This window comes from Chiloscyllium plagiosum, chromosome 5, assembly GCF_004010195.1.
Source record: "Chiloscyllium plagiosum isolate BGI_BamShark_2017 chromosome 5, ASM401019v2, whole genome shotgun sequence".
Taxonomy (NCBI): Eukaryota; Metazoa; Chordata; class Chondrichthyes; order Orectolobiformes; family Hemiscylliidae; genus Chiloscyllium; species Chiloscyllium plagiosum.
This window is the reverse complement of record NC_057714.1, coordinates 122,390,485-122,407,795: the sequence shown is the minus strand read 5'-3', so window position 1 is coordinate 122,407,795 and position 17,311 is coordinate 122,390,485. Positions and strand designations below refer to the sequence as shown.

The 17,311-nt window shown below is 46.4% G+C and overlaps 1 protein-coding gene across 1 annotated transcript in view; it reads right to left on the bottom strand.

Annotated features, from left to right (window-relative positions):
• The window catches only part of LOC122550352 (protein phosphatase 1 regulatory subunit 16A-like), an 87,273-nt gene that overhangs the window by 37,132 nt on the left and 32,830 nt on the right, over positions 1-17,311 (bottom strand). The window contains exon 2 of the mRNA XM_043691081.1: positions 87-1,394. Within this exon, the coding sequence (XP_043547016.1) occupies positions 87-333 (247 nt within the window). The 5' untranslated portion in view covers positions 334-1,394. The remainder of the gene's footprint in view (positions 1-86; positions 1,395-17,311) is intronic.

Below are 17,311 nucleotides of genomic sequence, written 5' to 3'. Positions count from 1 at the left end.
CGTGAGTATGGAGCAGTGGTCAGAGGTTCAGGGGCCTGGTCCTTACCCTCCCCAGAGTGCACCAACAGACAGAAAGGGGGCATTACCTTCCTCGACATCATTCCGAGAAGCTGCCTCCAGCAGGCGGACATTGTCAGGAAACCGGATCCTCTTCAGACCCCTGTCGCTCCTCCTTTTGACATGCTTCACTTTTTTGCTTTGCATGTCCTTCTCGAACTGCGCCCACTTCTTCAGCTGCTGGGCACGCCGTTTGTGAGCGTGTTTGAGCCGTTCCTGCGTGGTCATTTTCCCGACCAGTGGCAGCTCTGCCAGGAGCTCACTGTGTTCTGCCATGACAGTTCACAGCCCCAAGCTGGGGGTGGGTCACCCAGGGCAGTGGTAGGTGTATGGAGCGGGGGGGGGGGGGGGGGAGGGTGACGACTTAGCTTTTACTTTGGAACAAACGCCGGAACAGAAACAAGTGCCGAGGAAGGTCTCCTGTCCAGCTGTCTTGTCACATACCCTCAGAGGTGAGGCAGGATGATGCTTGCCATGATAATACTGGATCGTGCCAGGAAAACTCGAGGCAAACTCACTGCTGATATTTCACCATCTCCACCCCAGCCCACGGCTCCTCGGTTTGTGTCCTTGCGTTTATTAAGTAAGGGGAAAACACAAAAGGAAGTCTGCAGATTATTCACTCAAGTATTCCATGCCGAGCCGTGGCCAAACGCAGAGATACCACAAACACAACTGCTGTTGTCAGATATCAAACTGTGGCATCATTCACATCCCATAACAGCGCACACACACACCCCCCCCCCCCCCCCCCCACTCCCTCGGAGGAGTCTGTACTGTTTAGAGAAGGGGTGGGGGCTGGGTGCCAAAAGACTTTTTACTGGAGTGTTGCCAACATGCCCTCTTACCCCTCTCCCCCACACAATCGATTCCAGTCAGCAGTGTCAGAGCTGGGAGGAGGGATTCAAGTGTAGCCCAGGACAGTGTGGCACCGAGTTCATTAATAAGCAAGGGGTCTGCACTATTTGACGTCAAAGGTGATTCGTTCCCCAAGACTGATCATTCAGGGTCTCCAGTAATTATAGTTATGGTGGTGATTTGTTAAGTTGCTCCACACAGGTCTGTCTTCCAATTGCCTCAAACCTTCTTGGTTGCTTGTGGGGTAAGTCGCCCCCCCCTCAAAATAATCTCTAGTCAAGAATCCACCTCTGAGGAACTTGCAGCAAAGCTCCCAGTACAGGTCACCTCGTTCAAGTAATTTGGTTGTCAGGAAGGTGTAGAACCAGGAGCTGGCGTTGTTTAAATTACACAGATATTATGCACACCTTTCTGTCTCCAGGTGACTGAGCTGCTGCCCAGGGTTCAGCTGGTCTTCATGCAGTCAGTACGTCGAGCTGCTGAGGGAGAATGAAAACAAAACGCCGTCAATAAAGGCTCTGTTGTGCAACACACAAAGCTTTCAAACACTATAGCTAGACCGTTTCGGAGTTAACCCTGTCAGTGCCACAACACCCTGACGTGATCTAGGAACACCAGAACAGGAGGCAACCATTCAGCCCACTCAGCCTGTCCCATTCAATCAGATCATGGCTGATGCGGAACCCAAAACCATCCTATTATTCTACATCTCTTGACAATCTTACTCAAAGCAATGGCATTCTTGAGATTTTCAAATGGTTTCTTGTCCCCAAAGCTTCTGTGTTTTTTGGAGGATGGGTGGAGAAGAGAGCAGATGTCTAGATTTCCATTCCTCATGTAAGGAAATGCTTTCGGACATCAGCCTGCGTGGGCAAAACAAGAATTACGGATGTTGCAGTGCTGGAGAAACTCAGCATATCTGGCAACATCTGTAGAGAGAAAAACAGAACTCATGTGTTTAGCCCAGTCACCGTTCATCAGAACTCAGTTTGCTGGACTGTTCACAGAAAGGCCAATGGACTGAAAATGTTGGCTATTGCTTCTATCACAGGACACTCTGTTCAGGCCTGAATTGCTCGGCCAGAACTTTAAATGTCCTGCCCGGCACGACCCAGTCCCACCCTGAATTCCCTCCACCACAGAAAGTAGCTTTTCACTACCTTACTGAATTCCCTGTTTACTTTTAAACTCTTTGATTAAATGCTCTCTCAAATTTCAAAACCAAGGAAAACAGGCCAAGTGTACACAACCCTCTAAGCCACCTATGATGAAGAGCGCGAGAGAGCACAAGGAATCGCAGAAGACTCAGATCAGTTTCCCAATCTCTTGACAGTGGCATTGCCTCAAAATGGGAGAAAGGGATACTTAAAATGTAAGACAGAAATAAGAAACTGCAATCAGTGCACACTGATAATTGCAAAAACGTGAAACATTTCACAACTCACTCACAGGGAACAAGTCAGAAGTCACATGACACCAGGTTATAGTCCAACAGGTTCATTTGAATTCACGAGCTGAGGGCTGTTCCTTTGTCAGGTGAGGTGAAGGACCTGATGAAGGGGCAGTGCTCCGAAAGCTTGTGATTTCAATTAAACCTGTTGGACTATAACCTGGTGTTGTGTGACTTCTGACTTTGTCCAGCCCAGTCCAACACCAGCAGCTCCACATCACCCCAGCGATTAAAGAGAGAAGGGGAGGAGTCATTTTCAAGCGTGTAAAGAACATAGTATTTCTACGGGTTCCTCATCCACCATGGAACATGCCTTTTTCCTATTTATAGTAGCTGCATCTCAAGTTGCTGATTCACGACTGTCAGTAAGGGATGTTCTCAGGATGAGCGAGGCTCCAGCCAAGCTAGCTTTTTTTTTTGTTGTCCAGCCCTTGTGGGGTTACAGCCAGACTGGGTAAGGAAGGCAGAATTTCTTCACCTCCAGCACAACAGTAAACAGATGTGTCACTGATGAGACAATGATGTTAACGAGGGGGGAGACCTCCAGGTCAGTGACATTTAAAAAGGATGAGCCTGTAAATAACCAATCGCCATAGAACACTTGGTTCAGGCCTAGGGATCTATCCACGATCTGCAGACATCTTCAAATACCTCACCGCTAAAGGAAATGACTCCATGATGATGGTCCAACCACATATACCACCTGCAGCTGGACTACATCACAGCTCTGTCAAAGACAATATTCTACAGTAACAGGCATATATAGCAGCACAGGAAGTGGCTACTCAGCCCATTTGATTTGTTCCAGTTCTTTGCCTTAATCAGGCCATGGTCCTATCTTTCTCAGCTCCAAAGTTGGTGTATTTTCCCTGTAAGAGATGCAATAACTTCAACCATTCTCTGAGGTAAACCATTCCAACGTCTAAAGTTTACATTAAGATTATTAGCCTTGTTGATAATATGGTTGCTACCAACTTGCACTCTGCCAATGCGTTGTTGGTTCAGTACTCGAGCGAGCCAATTTTAGACCTGGTCACCGCACAGCAATGCAAAATGATCTTCGGTCTCCTGCTCAACTCTTGCACCATTTCCCAACGAGCTTTCAAGTTTTAAAATGGTGCAGCATTTGGAATAAAAACTCAGCCTGAAGGGCTTATGAGTAACTTCACCAAAGACAGGAATCTGAAACACGCCTTTCAACTGTTAACAAATACTTTTGATTAAAGCTTTACAGAATATCCAGGATCTCAACGACAAGAGATTGGAAACAGCTCAAAAATGCCGACAATCGCTTATAATCGGGAACACGAGGTAAGGCAGCTAAATATCACAGGGAAATTCATTAGCTGGTACAAGTAACTAACAGGATTGGAGAAAGTTACAGAGTAAACAGTTCTAAGCAGAGAATAATACCCAAGGTTAAGCCATCAGATGTATAAAAGAAACGAAAGGAACAAAGTACAAAGTACAGGATGTTCAAGATAGCTGAACACAGCAGGAGAGGAAGGAAGGAAAGCCAATCAACCAGTTTGTAATTAGGTGACATTGTGCTTTTGAGAAGGTGGGGGTGAGCTGCCTTCCTGAACCACTGCAGTCATACACAGGGCCATACAGCATGGAAATAGACCCTTTGGTCCAACCAGTCCATGCCAAGCAGAATCCCAAACTAAACTAGTCCCACCTGTCTGTACTTAGCCCGTATCCCTCCAAACACTTATACTTATCGAAATGCCTTTTAAATGTTGTAACTGTACCCGCATCCACCACCTCCTCTGGAAGGTCATTCCACACACGAACCACTCGCCATGTTTTGAAAAAACATTGCCCGCGTCTTTTTTTAAAAAAAAGTCTTTCTTATCTCACCTTAGAAATATGCCCCCTAGGTTTTTGACCCAGTAACAGAGAAGGAACCGGTGATATATTTCCAAGTCAGGATAGCGCATGGCTTGGAGGGGAACTTGCAGGGGGTGGTGTTCCCATATATCTGCTGCCCTTGTCCTTCTATATGTCGTGCTTATGGGTTTGGAAGGTGCTATTACAAAGGAGCCTGGGTGAATTTCTGCAGTGCATCTTATAGATGGTACACCCTGCTGCTTCTGAACGTTGTGGTGGACAGAATGGTTGTGGATGTGATACCAAACAAAGAATACCTGGTCCTGGATGTTGAGCTTCTTGAACGTTGTTGAAGCTGCACTCATCCAGACAAGTGGGGAGTATTCCATCTCACTCCTGACTCGTGCCTTGTAGATGGGAGTCAGGAGGAGAGTTACTTGCCGCAGAACTCACAGCCTCTGACCTGCTCTTGTTGCCACTATTTATATGGAGCAATGGTAACCCCCAATATGTTGAGAGTGTGAGGGATTCAGTGTCCAGTGATGGCAATACCATTGAATATAAAAGGACAATGGTTAGGTTCTGTCACATTGAAGATAGCCATCGAGTCAGAGATGTATAGCACAGAAACAGACCCTTCAGTCCAACTCATCCATGCCGACCAGATATCCCAACCCAATCTAGTCCCACCTATCAGCACCTGGCCAATATCTCTCCAAACCCTTCCTATTCATATACATATCCCGATGCCTTTTAGATTTTGCAATTGTACCAGCCTCCACCACTTCCTCTGGCAGCTCATTCCATGCACGTACCACCCTCTGCGTGAAAAAGTTGCCCCTTAAGTCTCTTCCATATTTTTCCCCTCTCATCCTAAACCTATACCTTCTAGCTCTGGACTCCCCCACCCCAGGGAAAAGATTTATCCTATCCATGCCCCTCATGATTTTGTAAACCTCTATAAGGTCACCAGTCAGCCTCCAACGCTCCAGGGAAAACAGCCCCAGCCTGTTCAGCCTCTCCCTATAGCTCAAACCCCACTGCACAACATGGTGGCCCAGTGGTTACCACTGTGGCCTCACAGCGCCAGGGACCTGGGATTGAGCCTGGGTGACTGCCTATGTGGAGTTTGCACATTCTCCCAGGGTCTCCTCCTGTGGTGCAAGTTAGGTGAACTGGCCGTGTTAAATTGCCCATAGTGTTCAGGGATGTGTAGGTTAGGTGCATTAGACAGGGGAAATGTCGAGTAATAGTGTGTGGGAGTGGGTCTGGGTGGTATACTCGGAGGATCAGTGTGGCCGTATTAGGCCAAATAAGCCATTCCACACTGTTGGGATTCTATGATGACTCTGATTGCCCGGCACGTGTGGTGGGAATATGGCTTGCTGCTTCTCAGCCAAACCTGAAATCTGAGTAAGGAGTTGGCCTTTTAAGAGGGACACGAGGAGATATTCCTTCTCTTAGAGGATCGTGAACTTTGGAATGCCCTATCCCAGACGGTAGTGGGATCACTGGATTAATACAAGGCTGAGTTCAACTGTTTTTTGGTTTGCAAGGAGGAGGGTTACAGGGGATAGGAAGGAATGTGAAGCTGAAATCTATATCAGATCAGTCCCAAATCAAGCTTGTGGATCCAAACGGCTTATTTTACTCCTACCTCTTCCTATGTTTGAGGAAGTTTGAGAGATGTAGCACCGAGAAAGAATGTGTCATAGTTGTCAGCGGAGAAATGAATTTGCATTTCAATAGTGGGACAAGGAAGAGATGACAGATAGGAGTTTAGAGTTTTGAAGAAATGAGAGCACAGTTGATTGAGTGTGATATTGCTTAGAGTGAAAATGATAGATTAGATTAGATTCCCTACAATGTGGAAACAGGCCCTTTGGCCCAACCAGTCCACACCGACCCTCTGAAGAATAACCAACCCAGAGCCATTTCTGTCTGATTAATGCACCTAACATTATGGGCAGTTTAGCCTGGCTAATTCACCTGACTAGGAATGTCACAGCGAAACTGTTTGCTGAGCAAGTGAGCAGCTGTGTTCTGTTTGCAAATTGGATCATTTCAGTAACAATAGGTCAGCACTGCAGTTACTGTTTACACACAAACCCATCAGCACTCAGTCGGTTCAGCTTCATTTGGAATGACAGGATAGAGGCCAGTAGCAATCCCGGTTTCTCACATCGGGGAGGAGGAAATTCCATCAGCATGGGATTATTCTCCAGACAGCAGCGGACAGAGATATACAATTCCATCACAGACAGTGAACTGATGTGCAAACAGATCCAAGATACAGCAGCCCTCACCACATGCTTAAAAACATCCATTGCTTCCGAAATGGAATGAGAATGAATATGGGAACTTTCAGGAGTGCAGCAGAAGGATAAAAGCAGAGATCCCTATCAATGACATTCTGAATGTGGATCCATAAATGGAAGGATACAGACCAATGAGATTACTAGGAAAGAAAGGAAAGGCCTGACTCGGAGGTCGCAGGGATTGTTCTGTAAGGGAATACAGATAGACTTTTCTGAATGACAGCCACCATCTATAAGTCTGTTGTGGCATGTGTCTCTTTAGTGTTTTATAAAAACAAACAGAACACTGTTTGCAAACAGCTGTTCCTCTATCGGACATGTCAATGTGACAGATTAGCTGCAGGCCTGAAAAACTCCCAGGTTGGACAGCAGTGTCTCAGTGGGTAACCTTCTGACTTCTGAGCCAGGAGGTCGCAGGTTCAAGTCCCATTGCAGAATTTGAGAACAAACCCAGGCTGACTCTCCGGTGAAGCACTGAGGGAGTGCTGCACAGTTGGTGATGCTGTCTTTCAGCTACAATGTTAAAATGATGCCTGTTTGCCCTATGAAATGGGTCACTCATAAGCTCTTTCCACTGTCCCTTAACCACCATCACAACAACAGATGACTTGGTCATTTGTGTGACTGTTATGTGCAGATTGGCTTCAGGAATGGAACGAAAACAGGAATGTTCAGGAGTGGAGCACGAAGACAGAAGCAGAGATTGCCAATGACGTTACTCCAGGAGCTAATCTTACACTTTCAAAGATGGAGTCAGGAAACAGATCCTTTGTTCCAACTCAGCCGTGCTGAACAGTTATTATTAAATTAATCTAGTCCCATTTGCCAGCATTTGGCCAACATCTCTCCAAACCCTTCCTATTCATATACCCATCCAGTTGCCTCTTAAATATTGTAATTGTATCGGCACCATCAGTTCCTCTGGCAGCTTATTCTATGCACGCAACACCCTCTGTGTGAAAAGCCACTTAGGTCCCTTTTAAATCTTTCCTCTCTCATCTTAAATATAGTTCTGGACTTCCCTATGTGGAGAAAAGACCTTATCGGTTTACCCTATCCATGCCCTTCATGACTTTATAAATCTCTATAAAAGGTCACCCCTCAGCCTCCGACGCTCCAGGGAAAACAGCCCCAGCCTATTCAGCATCTCTTTGTACCTCAAACCCTCCAACCCTGGCAACATCCTTGTAAATCTTTTCTGAACCCTTTCAAGTTTCGAGCAGGGAGACCAGAATTGCACACAATATTCCAACAGTGGCCTAACCAATGCCCTGTACAGCCGCAATGAATTAAACTCCATCTGCCACTTCTCAGCCCATTGGCCCATCTGGTCAAGATCCTGTTGTAATCTGAGGTAACCCTCTTCGCTGTCCACTACACTTCCAATTTTGGTGTCATCTGCAAACTTACTAACTGTACCTCTTATACTCGCGTCCAAATCATTTATGTAAATGACAAAAAGTAGAGGGCCCAGCACTGATCCTTGTGGCACTCCACTGGTCACAGGCCTCCAGTCTGAAAAACAACCCTCCACCACCACCCTCTGTCTTCTACCTTTGAGCCAGTTCTGTATCCAACTGGCTAGTTCTCCCTGTATTCCATGAGAGCTAACCTTGCTAATTAGTCTCCCATGGGAATCTTGTCAAACACCTTACTCAAGTCCAAACAGATCGTGTCCACTGCTGCGTTCATCAATCCTCTTCGGTACTTCTTCAGAAAACTCAATTAAGTAGATTGTGAAAGCAACTGCACATCAGTAAAACTATGTCTATCTTCAACAACTATTCGCTTTGTTTCAGAAGCTCAATTTAAAAATATTACTAACTAATCCAGCAAGTTCCAAAAGTAGAAAAATACGTGATGTAGCAGGGCTGATATTTCAATGCAATGTAACACAATTGAGACTTAACTGGCACTACATCCACTCCTTCCCCCACCAATGCTCAGTAGCAGCAGTGTGTACCATCTACAAGACGCACAGCAGAAATTCACCAAAGATTATCAGGCAGCACCTTCCAAACCCACGATCACGTCCATCTAAAAGGGCAAGGGCAGCAGATACATAGGAATGCCATCCTCTGCAAGTTCCCCTCTGAGCCACTCACCATCCTGACTTGGAAATATATCTCCTTCCCTTCACTGTCACTGGGTCAGAATCCTGGAATTCCCTCCAACAGGCATTGTGGGTCAACCCACAGCACATGGACTGCAGTTCAGGACAGCAGCTCACCCCCCACCTTCTTAATGGGTAACTAGAGACGGGCGATAAATGACCCCACATCCTGAGAATTAATTTTAAAATTTGGTGAAAGAACAAACTGTCAGCTTGATGAAAATCAGAAGTCAGGATTGCCAAGGTTTATTTGGAGTAAGGACTATTGCTGTCAGGAGGGCTGGATGGAGCACACGCAGGTTACAAGGTCAGAACTTCATATCACTCAACAAACAACACCTGAAGAAACACATTATTTTAGAATTCAAAATAACACAAAGCAATGGCACATTTATTAGTGTATTTCTAGGATAATATAGTAAACAGCCTTGGCTGCAAAATCTTCACACACAAGAGGGTGGCACGGTGGGGCTGCCTCACAGCGCCAGAGACCCGGGTTCAATTCCCAACTCAGGCGACTGACTGTGTGGAGTTTGCACGTTCTCCCCGTGTCTGCGTGGGTTTCCTCCGGGTGCTCCGGTTTCCTCCCACACACCAAAGATGTGCAGGTCAGGGTGAATTGGCCATGCTAAATTACCCATAGTGTCCAGGGATGTATAGGTTAGGTGCATTAGTCAGGGCAAATGTACAGTAATAGGGAAATAGGTCTGGGTGGGTTACTCTTCGGAGGGTCGATGCGAAGTCATTGGGCCAAATGACCTGGTTCCACACAATAGGGATTCTATGATTCTAGATTAGATTAGATTAGATTACAGCGTGGAAACAGGCCCTTCGGCCCAACAAGTCCACACCGACCCACCGAAGCGAAACCCACCCATACCCGTACATTTACCCCTTACCTAACACTACGGGCAATTTAGCATGGCCAATTCACCCTGACCTGCACATCCTTTGGACTGTGGGAGGAAACCGGAGCACCCGGAGGAAACCCACACAGACACGGGGAGAACGTGCAAACTCCACACAGACAGCCGCCTGAGGCGGGAATTGAACCCGGGTCTCTGGCGCTGTGAGGCAGCAGTGCTAACCACTGTGCCACCGTGCCGCCCACAAGACAATATCAGGCCAAGAGACAAAAAAAAAAACCTGCAGAAGCTGGAATCTGAAATACACAGGCAAGAGGCTGGGTGAATACACCAAGCCAAGCAGCATCAGGAGGTGGAGAAGGCAATGCTTTAGGTGTAACTCTTCTGCAGGGCTGGGGGTGGGTGTAGAGGGAGCCGCTGGGGGTGTGGGGGACAGGGTGGTGAAGACAGGTAGAGGGTACAACCTGGTTGGTCAATGGGAGGAATGAATCTGGTAGGTGGCTGGGAGTGGGGGTATTTGAAATTGGAGAACTCCAATTTAAATGTTGAGTCCTCCGGGCTATAGGTTGCCTGGAGGAAGATGAGATGTTGTTCCTACAATTTGCAGGTTGGTTCGTTGTGGCAATGGAGGAAAAGGAATGGGAAGGGGAATTAAAGTGGGTGGTGACTGGGAGGTCCGGTCAGCCCCTGAGGGCCTGGCTGCGATTCTCGGCAAACCGTTCCCTAAATTTATGTTTGGTCTCCCCGATGTACAGAAGACCACATCAGGAGCTCCGGATACAGCAAACTAGGTTGGACGAACCTCTGTCTCACCTGGGTGGACTGTTTAGGGCCTGGATGGAGGGGAGGGGGAGGTGGCGTGCCAGCAGATTTTACCTCTTTTCCAGTTAGAGAGGAAGGTACCGGGGTTTCGGTGGGGAGTGCCGCAAACCAAGGACTGTCTAAGGGAATGGTCGTTGCGGAAGGCAAAGAGGGGTGTGGAGGGGAAGATATTCTTGGTGGTGGGGTCTAGTTGGAGTTGGTAAAAGTGTTTAAGGATGATGTGTGGATGCAGAGACTGGTGGGGTCGTAGGGGAGGACAAGGGGGACCCTGTCTTGATTGCATTTGGAGTGGGGAGGGTTTAGAGCAGTGGAATGGGGAATCGAGGTGGTGCAGTGGAGGGCTGTCTGGATGACGGTTTTGAGGGGGGGGGGGGGTGAAAACGCACGTTGTTCAAAATGAGCGGATATTTGGGATGCTCATGAGTGGAATGTCTCCTTGTCCAAGCAGATGCGGCGGAGGTGGAGGAATTGGGAGAATGGGATGGAGTTCTTGCAGGATACTGGGTGGGAGAAGGTGTAGTTCCAGGTAGTTGTGAGGGTCTGTAGATCCGTCTGGAAACCGTCGCCATAGATGGAAATGGTGAGGTCAAGAAAGGGGAAGGAGGCGTCTGAGATGGACCAAGTGAATTTGAGGGCAGGGTGGAAGTTGTGGGTGAAGTCGATGAACTGCTCCAGTTCAGCCTGGGGTGGTGCAAGATGCAATCATGATGTATCAAGCCAAGACAGCCTAGGAAAGAAACCTGCTCATTATGGCATTATCGCAGAGACCCAGGTAATGATCTGGGGAGCTGGGTTCAAATCCCACCATGGCAGTCGGTGGAATTTGAATTCAAGGAAGAAAGAAATCTGGTATTAAGAACCTAATGACGGCCTTGAATCCATTGGGAATTATTGGGAAAACCCCATCTGGGTCACTAATATCCTTCAGGGAAGGAAACGGCCATCCTCACCTGGTCTGGCCTACACATGACTCCAGACCCACAGCAATGTGGCTGACTCACTGCCCAGAGGGCAGTTAAATGTTGGCTTAGTTAGGGGCACCCCCATCCCGTGAATGAATAAAAAAAAACAAATAGTCCCATCATCAATCTTGTAGTGGCTCGGATTTCAAAAGACAGGACAGAGTACAGGAAAGAGAGAGCGAGCTTAGTGACATTGTGTAAAGGCAGCAATCTCTCCCTCAATGTCAGCAAAACAAAGGAGCTGGCCATCGACTTTCGAAAGTGGGAGGGAGGACATGCCCCTGTCTGTAGCAATGGAGCGGAGGTGATGGTGGTCGAGAGTTTGAGGGCTCCAGGAGTAAAGATCCCCAATGATCCATCCTGGTCCATCCACACCGACACTACAACAAAAAAGCACACCCACTACCTCGACTTCCTCATGAGGCTCAGGAAACTGGGAGTGTCCACAAAGGCTCTTACCGATTTATATCGATGCACCACAGAAAGCAACCTCTCTGGATGGATCACAGCTTGGTACAGCAACTGCTCTACGCAGGAGATTACAGAGAGGTGTGAACCCAGGCCAGTCCGTCAGGATAACCAGCCTTCCACCCATTGACTCCGTCTACACTCCCCACTGCCTCGAGGAAGCAGCCATCATCATCAGAGACCCCTCCCAGCTCGGTTAGACTCTCTTGCACCCTCTTCCACAGGGCAGAAGATACAAACGTTTGAGAACATGTACCAATAGATTTAAGAACAGCTTTTTTCCTCACTGTTATCAGACTTATGAACAGACCTCTCGTATATTAGAGTTGATCTTTCTCTGCACCTTCTCTGTAGCTGTAACACTATATTCTGTATTCTGTTCCATTACCCTGATGTATTTATGTGAGGTATGATTTGTCTGGTTAGCATGGAAGACAATATTTTTCACTGTAACTCAGTACATGTGACAATAAGAAATCCAATCAATTTAAATGGCAGAGCAGGTTTGAAGGGCCGAATGGACTACTGCTATTTTGTTTGTTAGTTTGTGTTTGGAATTTTCTACTTCAAAGAGCAGTGGAAGCTGGGTCACTGAATATATTCAAGGTGGAGTTACAGATTTAATATTGAAAGGAAGTCAGAGGTCGAGGGGGTGGCAGTCTGGAGAGCTGGAACTCACAGCCTGTTTGAAGGGCCGAATGGACTACTGCTATTTTGTTTGTTAGTTTGTGTTTGGAATTTTCTACTTCAAAGAGCAGTGGAAGCTGGGTCACTGAATGTATTCAAGGTGGAGTTACAGATTTAATATTGAAAGGAAGTCAGAGGTCGAGGGGGGTGGCAGTCTGGAGAGCTGGAACTCACAGCCTGAAAGGGTGGATCAGAAACTTGGATCTAATTGAAGCAGTTTTGAATGTTCACCTGTGTTGCCACTGCTTCCAGGGCAATGGGCCATGACATGAAAACTGGGATTCGTGTAGTGACATCCTTTTTGACTGGCGTGGACATGGGCCAAATGGCTACCGTGTGCATTGCTAACTCCCAAGTCTTTAAAATGCAGTTGAGGCCAGAAGCTAACTTTACTGAATTGTCAATCAGTATCAAGGTGGCAAATGGCTTACTCCGGATCCATTCTGGTCACACAGAGTTATGGAGAATATTTCCAAGGGTTGGGGGACTTCAGTGACAATGGATAATTTGGAGAAGATTGAGAATGTGATTTGTTAGGAGGTGCTCATAATGATAGACAGTAGGTGCAGGAGTAGGCCATTCTGCCCTTCAAGCCTGCACCACCATTCAATATGATCCTTCTAAACTCAAGGGTATACAAGCCCAGTCGCTCCAGTCTTTCAGTGTAAGGTAATCCCGCCATTCCAGGAATTGACCTCGTGAACCTACGCTGCATTCCCTCAATGATGGGGGAGGGGGGAAGAACAGGAAAGGGCAGACAGGGAAAAACATTTTTAATTCGGCCCCGGAGTTGACAACCAGGGGATGCTGATTGAAACTGAAAGGCAAAAGACATGAAGAAAAATAATATTAAAAACAAATCTGCAGAAAGTGCCTGAGACCATTGTGGAGGCATGTACAATGTTGGTTTTAAAAATAAAAATTGATATTTAAGTTCTGAGAAAAAAAACTGGGAAATAACTCAGCCACAGAAGATCTACTGTCCGGACCAGATAATCACAGCTTGGCTGCACTGGCCAGCAGTGACATTACAAAATTCTGACTCCTCTACATGAGCAGGTTTGTTCAGTGTGATAGCTCATTCAGTCAACAGCTATTTGGCCAAAACAAAACCTTAAACTATTTCTTTTCCTGCTGGCTGGGTTGTAGCCTCACCTTAGATACATCCAAATGTACGTGGTCACAAAACCAGGAAGAAATAGGCAGAGAGGGAAAAGGTGATGTTGGGGCTGATTAAGAAACTGGTACCAGGTATAAGAGAAAATGCTGATGAAAGATAGACTGCACCCAATATATTCATAAACTTGGACTGATCTTTAGTTCAATATAATAATTAAAATTCTGATTTGCTAATATTACTATCACTGTATGGAAACAACTTTGATTGGTAAGGACAGTGAAAAGATTTAGATTCCCTACAGCCCAACCAGTCCACACCTACTCTCTGAAGAGTAACCCACCCAGACCCATTTCCTTCTGACTAATGTACCTAACACTACAGGCAATTTAGCATGACCAATTCACCTGATCTGTACATCTTTGGACTGTGGGAGGAAACCGGAGCACCCGGAGGAAACCCACGCAGGGAGAATGTGCAAACTCCACACAGACGGTTACCCAAGGCTGGAATCGAACCTGGGAAACCCGGTGCTGTGAGGCTGTAGGGCTAACCACTGAGCCACCGTGCCGCACTATAGGAGTGCTGGGACCATGAACTGAAAGGGAGTTGGTTAATCTAAAAGCATGAAGAAATAACCTGCTCTTTCATTAAACAAAAATTGCCTTGAAAGAATGAGGCAGCCAGGACAGTGGACATCTTTACATGGGGTTTTATAAGAGTTCAGATCATAAAGTATGATCTACAAACTCAGGCTGATTAATTAGGTAAGTGTCTTACGTCGGGCTGGAGGTGAGTGAGGTAAACCTGACATCACAATAGGAGCACAAAGCTGGTCACAAGGAGCCCCTCACAACCCACTGTCTCACTGCATCATTGGACAGCATTAGCAAGGCCAGCACAGAGTGAAAGGAGGGCAGCTGAGCCATGCCACCGCGCAGAGCGCACCGTGCCAGGAATAGCCGTAGGCGACGTCCCAGAAAGCGACTGCAGTATAAACGGACGAGATTACACACGACGCACCACAACTGTTTCGAGAGCAGGTGGCAAACTGCATAAGTGATACAAATTCCAAAGCTGGAACTTCACAGGGAATGACCAAAAGGCAAGTGACAAAGGCGAAGAGGGACCACCACACGTGCTGCAGCCGCCTACCCCAGTTTGTGGATTGGACGGAACCAGCTACCTCCAGGAGGACCACACAAAAACCAAATGCTTTCTCAGATAGCCATCTCGCAAAGTTACCAGCAGTGTTTCCACCTCACTGCTAAACAGCTCAAACTCTCCTATCAAGACAAGGCAAGACTGGGTGTTCGAGTGAATACTCTAGAAATGGTTTCTCCCCGTGGAACGTTTATAAACTCCGTATTTAACTGCTGTACAGCAGTAACTTTTCACCATCATGGGTAACGAGCTAAATATTTTGCTGTCATTGCTTAACTGTTTACAAGAATAAAGGCAAGATTCCCACAAACGGTGCTTCTTTTGTGATGAATACGGAGTGTCAAAGTAGCAATGTTAACTTTACATTATTATCTGTACGTACAGACTTCCGATAACACGACAGATAAACCAGGCAAGTCTGCTCACATGGCTTTGTTAGAAGTAAACATTTTAAAAAAAACTGAAAATGGCATACTGAGTTTAGAGTTAGGGCCTGTGTAGTCACAGACAACTGTAAGCCCTGACTGTGTCTGAAGAGCCATGGAGGAACTGTATAGTAGTGGAGGCCTGAGGTATGGTTACAAATACAACGAACTGCTAGGCCCAGCTCCAACCACAAAGAATAAGAAATGGCCACACAGCCTCACAACCTCTGTCCTTCCCCTCCAAACCGATCAGGAAACATCAAAAGGCAGCAATTGGCTACTCTAAATCCAAATGAGCTCCAGACCTGACAAGATAGTCCCCGACAGAGAAAGGTCAAAGAATCAATGTCATGAAATATTGTTCCAAAAGATAAAACCTCCATTGCACACATTTCTGAGTCCAACTGAACAAAGCTGTATAATCTGGTATTATATTGGTAAAATAGTATGCTTATCCTCAGATTTCAAAGGTGCCAAATTGGACAAATGTCAGGATTATGGAGTTTTCTTACTTCCTGTAAAACAGACAAGATTCTTCTAGAATAAACTATCAGCAAGGGTCTCAAAGGAGGCAAAGCTGATCCAATGGGTACAAAGTAGTGGGGATTGGCCAGGTTCAGAACAGCAGTGAGGGGGCCGAAGAAAATAACCCAGAAAAGTTAGGGGGGGGGGGGGGGGCAGTTTTCATTCTGAAACCAATAACATCGGAAAGATTAAGGAAGAGATCCTGCTAAGGCAGTATTAGGGGTTAGCTGAAAATTTATTGCTGGAACAGCACAGCAGGTCAGGCAGCATCTAGGGAACAGAAGATTCGACGTTTCGGGCACATGCCCTTCTTCAGGAAAGTATTAGGGGTTAGCTGAATTGAAAAGATAACCAGACTCAAACAGATCAGTACAAGTACAGAGATCAGCAAGATCAATAGGTGTCTCCCGGAGTGTCCTGGGAAAGGGGGGTCCCACTTCAGTATCGATGGAACAGACTATACCTGGACCAAGTGAGACTAAGAATTAAATAAGAGTTTAAACAAATAGCATTGGGAATTGGGGGGTAGAGAATGCTAGAAGTGATGGAAAACCAAAACCAAAATCTGGAAGATAATAATGGATTCGGTGGACAAAAGGAACAGAAATGACTGGCCGAGCAGCAGCCTGCTCACTGGCATGGATATTCTATTCAGGTTCCACCAGGGCTATTCAGCTGCTGATCTCGTTATACCTTTGGTTCAAATAGGACTACAGAGGGCGAGGGGAGAGTGACAGCCCTTGACACCAAGGCTGCACTGATTGAGTGTAGCATCAAGGAGCCCGAGCAAAACTGGAGTCAATGGGAAGTGGGGAAAAACTCAACTGGTTGGAGCCATACTTGGCACAAGGGAAGATGGTTGTGGTTGGGAGGTCAGTAATCTCAGCTCCAGGACACCACCTAGGCTCAACCATCTTTAGCTGCTTCAGCAATGACCTCCCCTCAATCACAAGGTCAGAAGTGGGGATGTTCGCTGATGATTGCACATTCACAATTCCTCAGATTCTAAAACAGTCCATATCCAGATGCAGCAAGATCTGGACAATGCCCAATCTGGGCTGGCAAATATCATTCATGCCACACAAAGACCAGGCAATGACTATCTCCAACAAGATGGAATCTAACTACTTCTTAATATTCAATGTCATTATCACCACTGATTCCCCACTATCAACACTGTAAAGACTGCAGCTTTTTATGAGATTCCTTGTCATAGAGTCAGAGACGCACAGCATGGAAACAGACCCTTCGGTCCAACCCACCCATGCATGACGCTTACATTTCCTATCCTCTGACCTGCTCTTGAAGCCACAGTATTTACGCAGCTGGTGCATTTCAGTTTCTGGTTTATGGTACATGACAAAGGACAGATGATTGATCACTCAGGTTTTTATAAAACCAGGAATAGGGACCTATTACATGCTGTTCAAATGGATAAATTGGAGTAAATCTAACAAAAGGCGAATTAGGAACTTTTTAAAAAATAATTTGACTGTTTTTTAATCAATATGTTCAAATATGTTATTATAAACCTCTGGAGCAGGCTGACCCGAACCGAGACTCCTTGGTCCAAGGGTAGGGATGGGAATTAGAATTCAGTGTATTTGAACAGTACAGTTTATCAGCAATATTTAAAACAAGTAGTT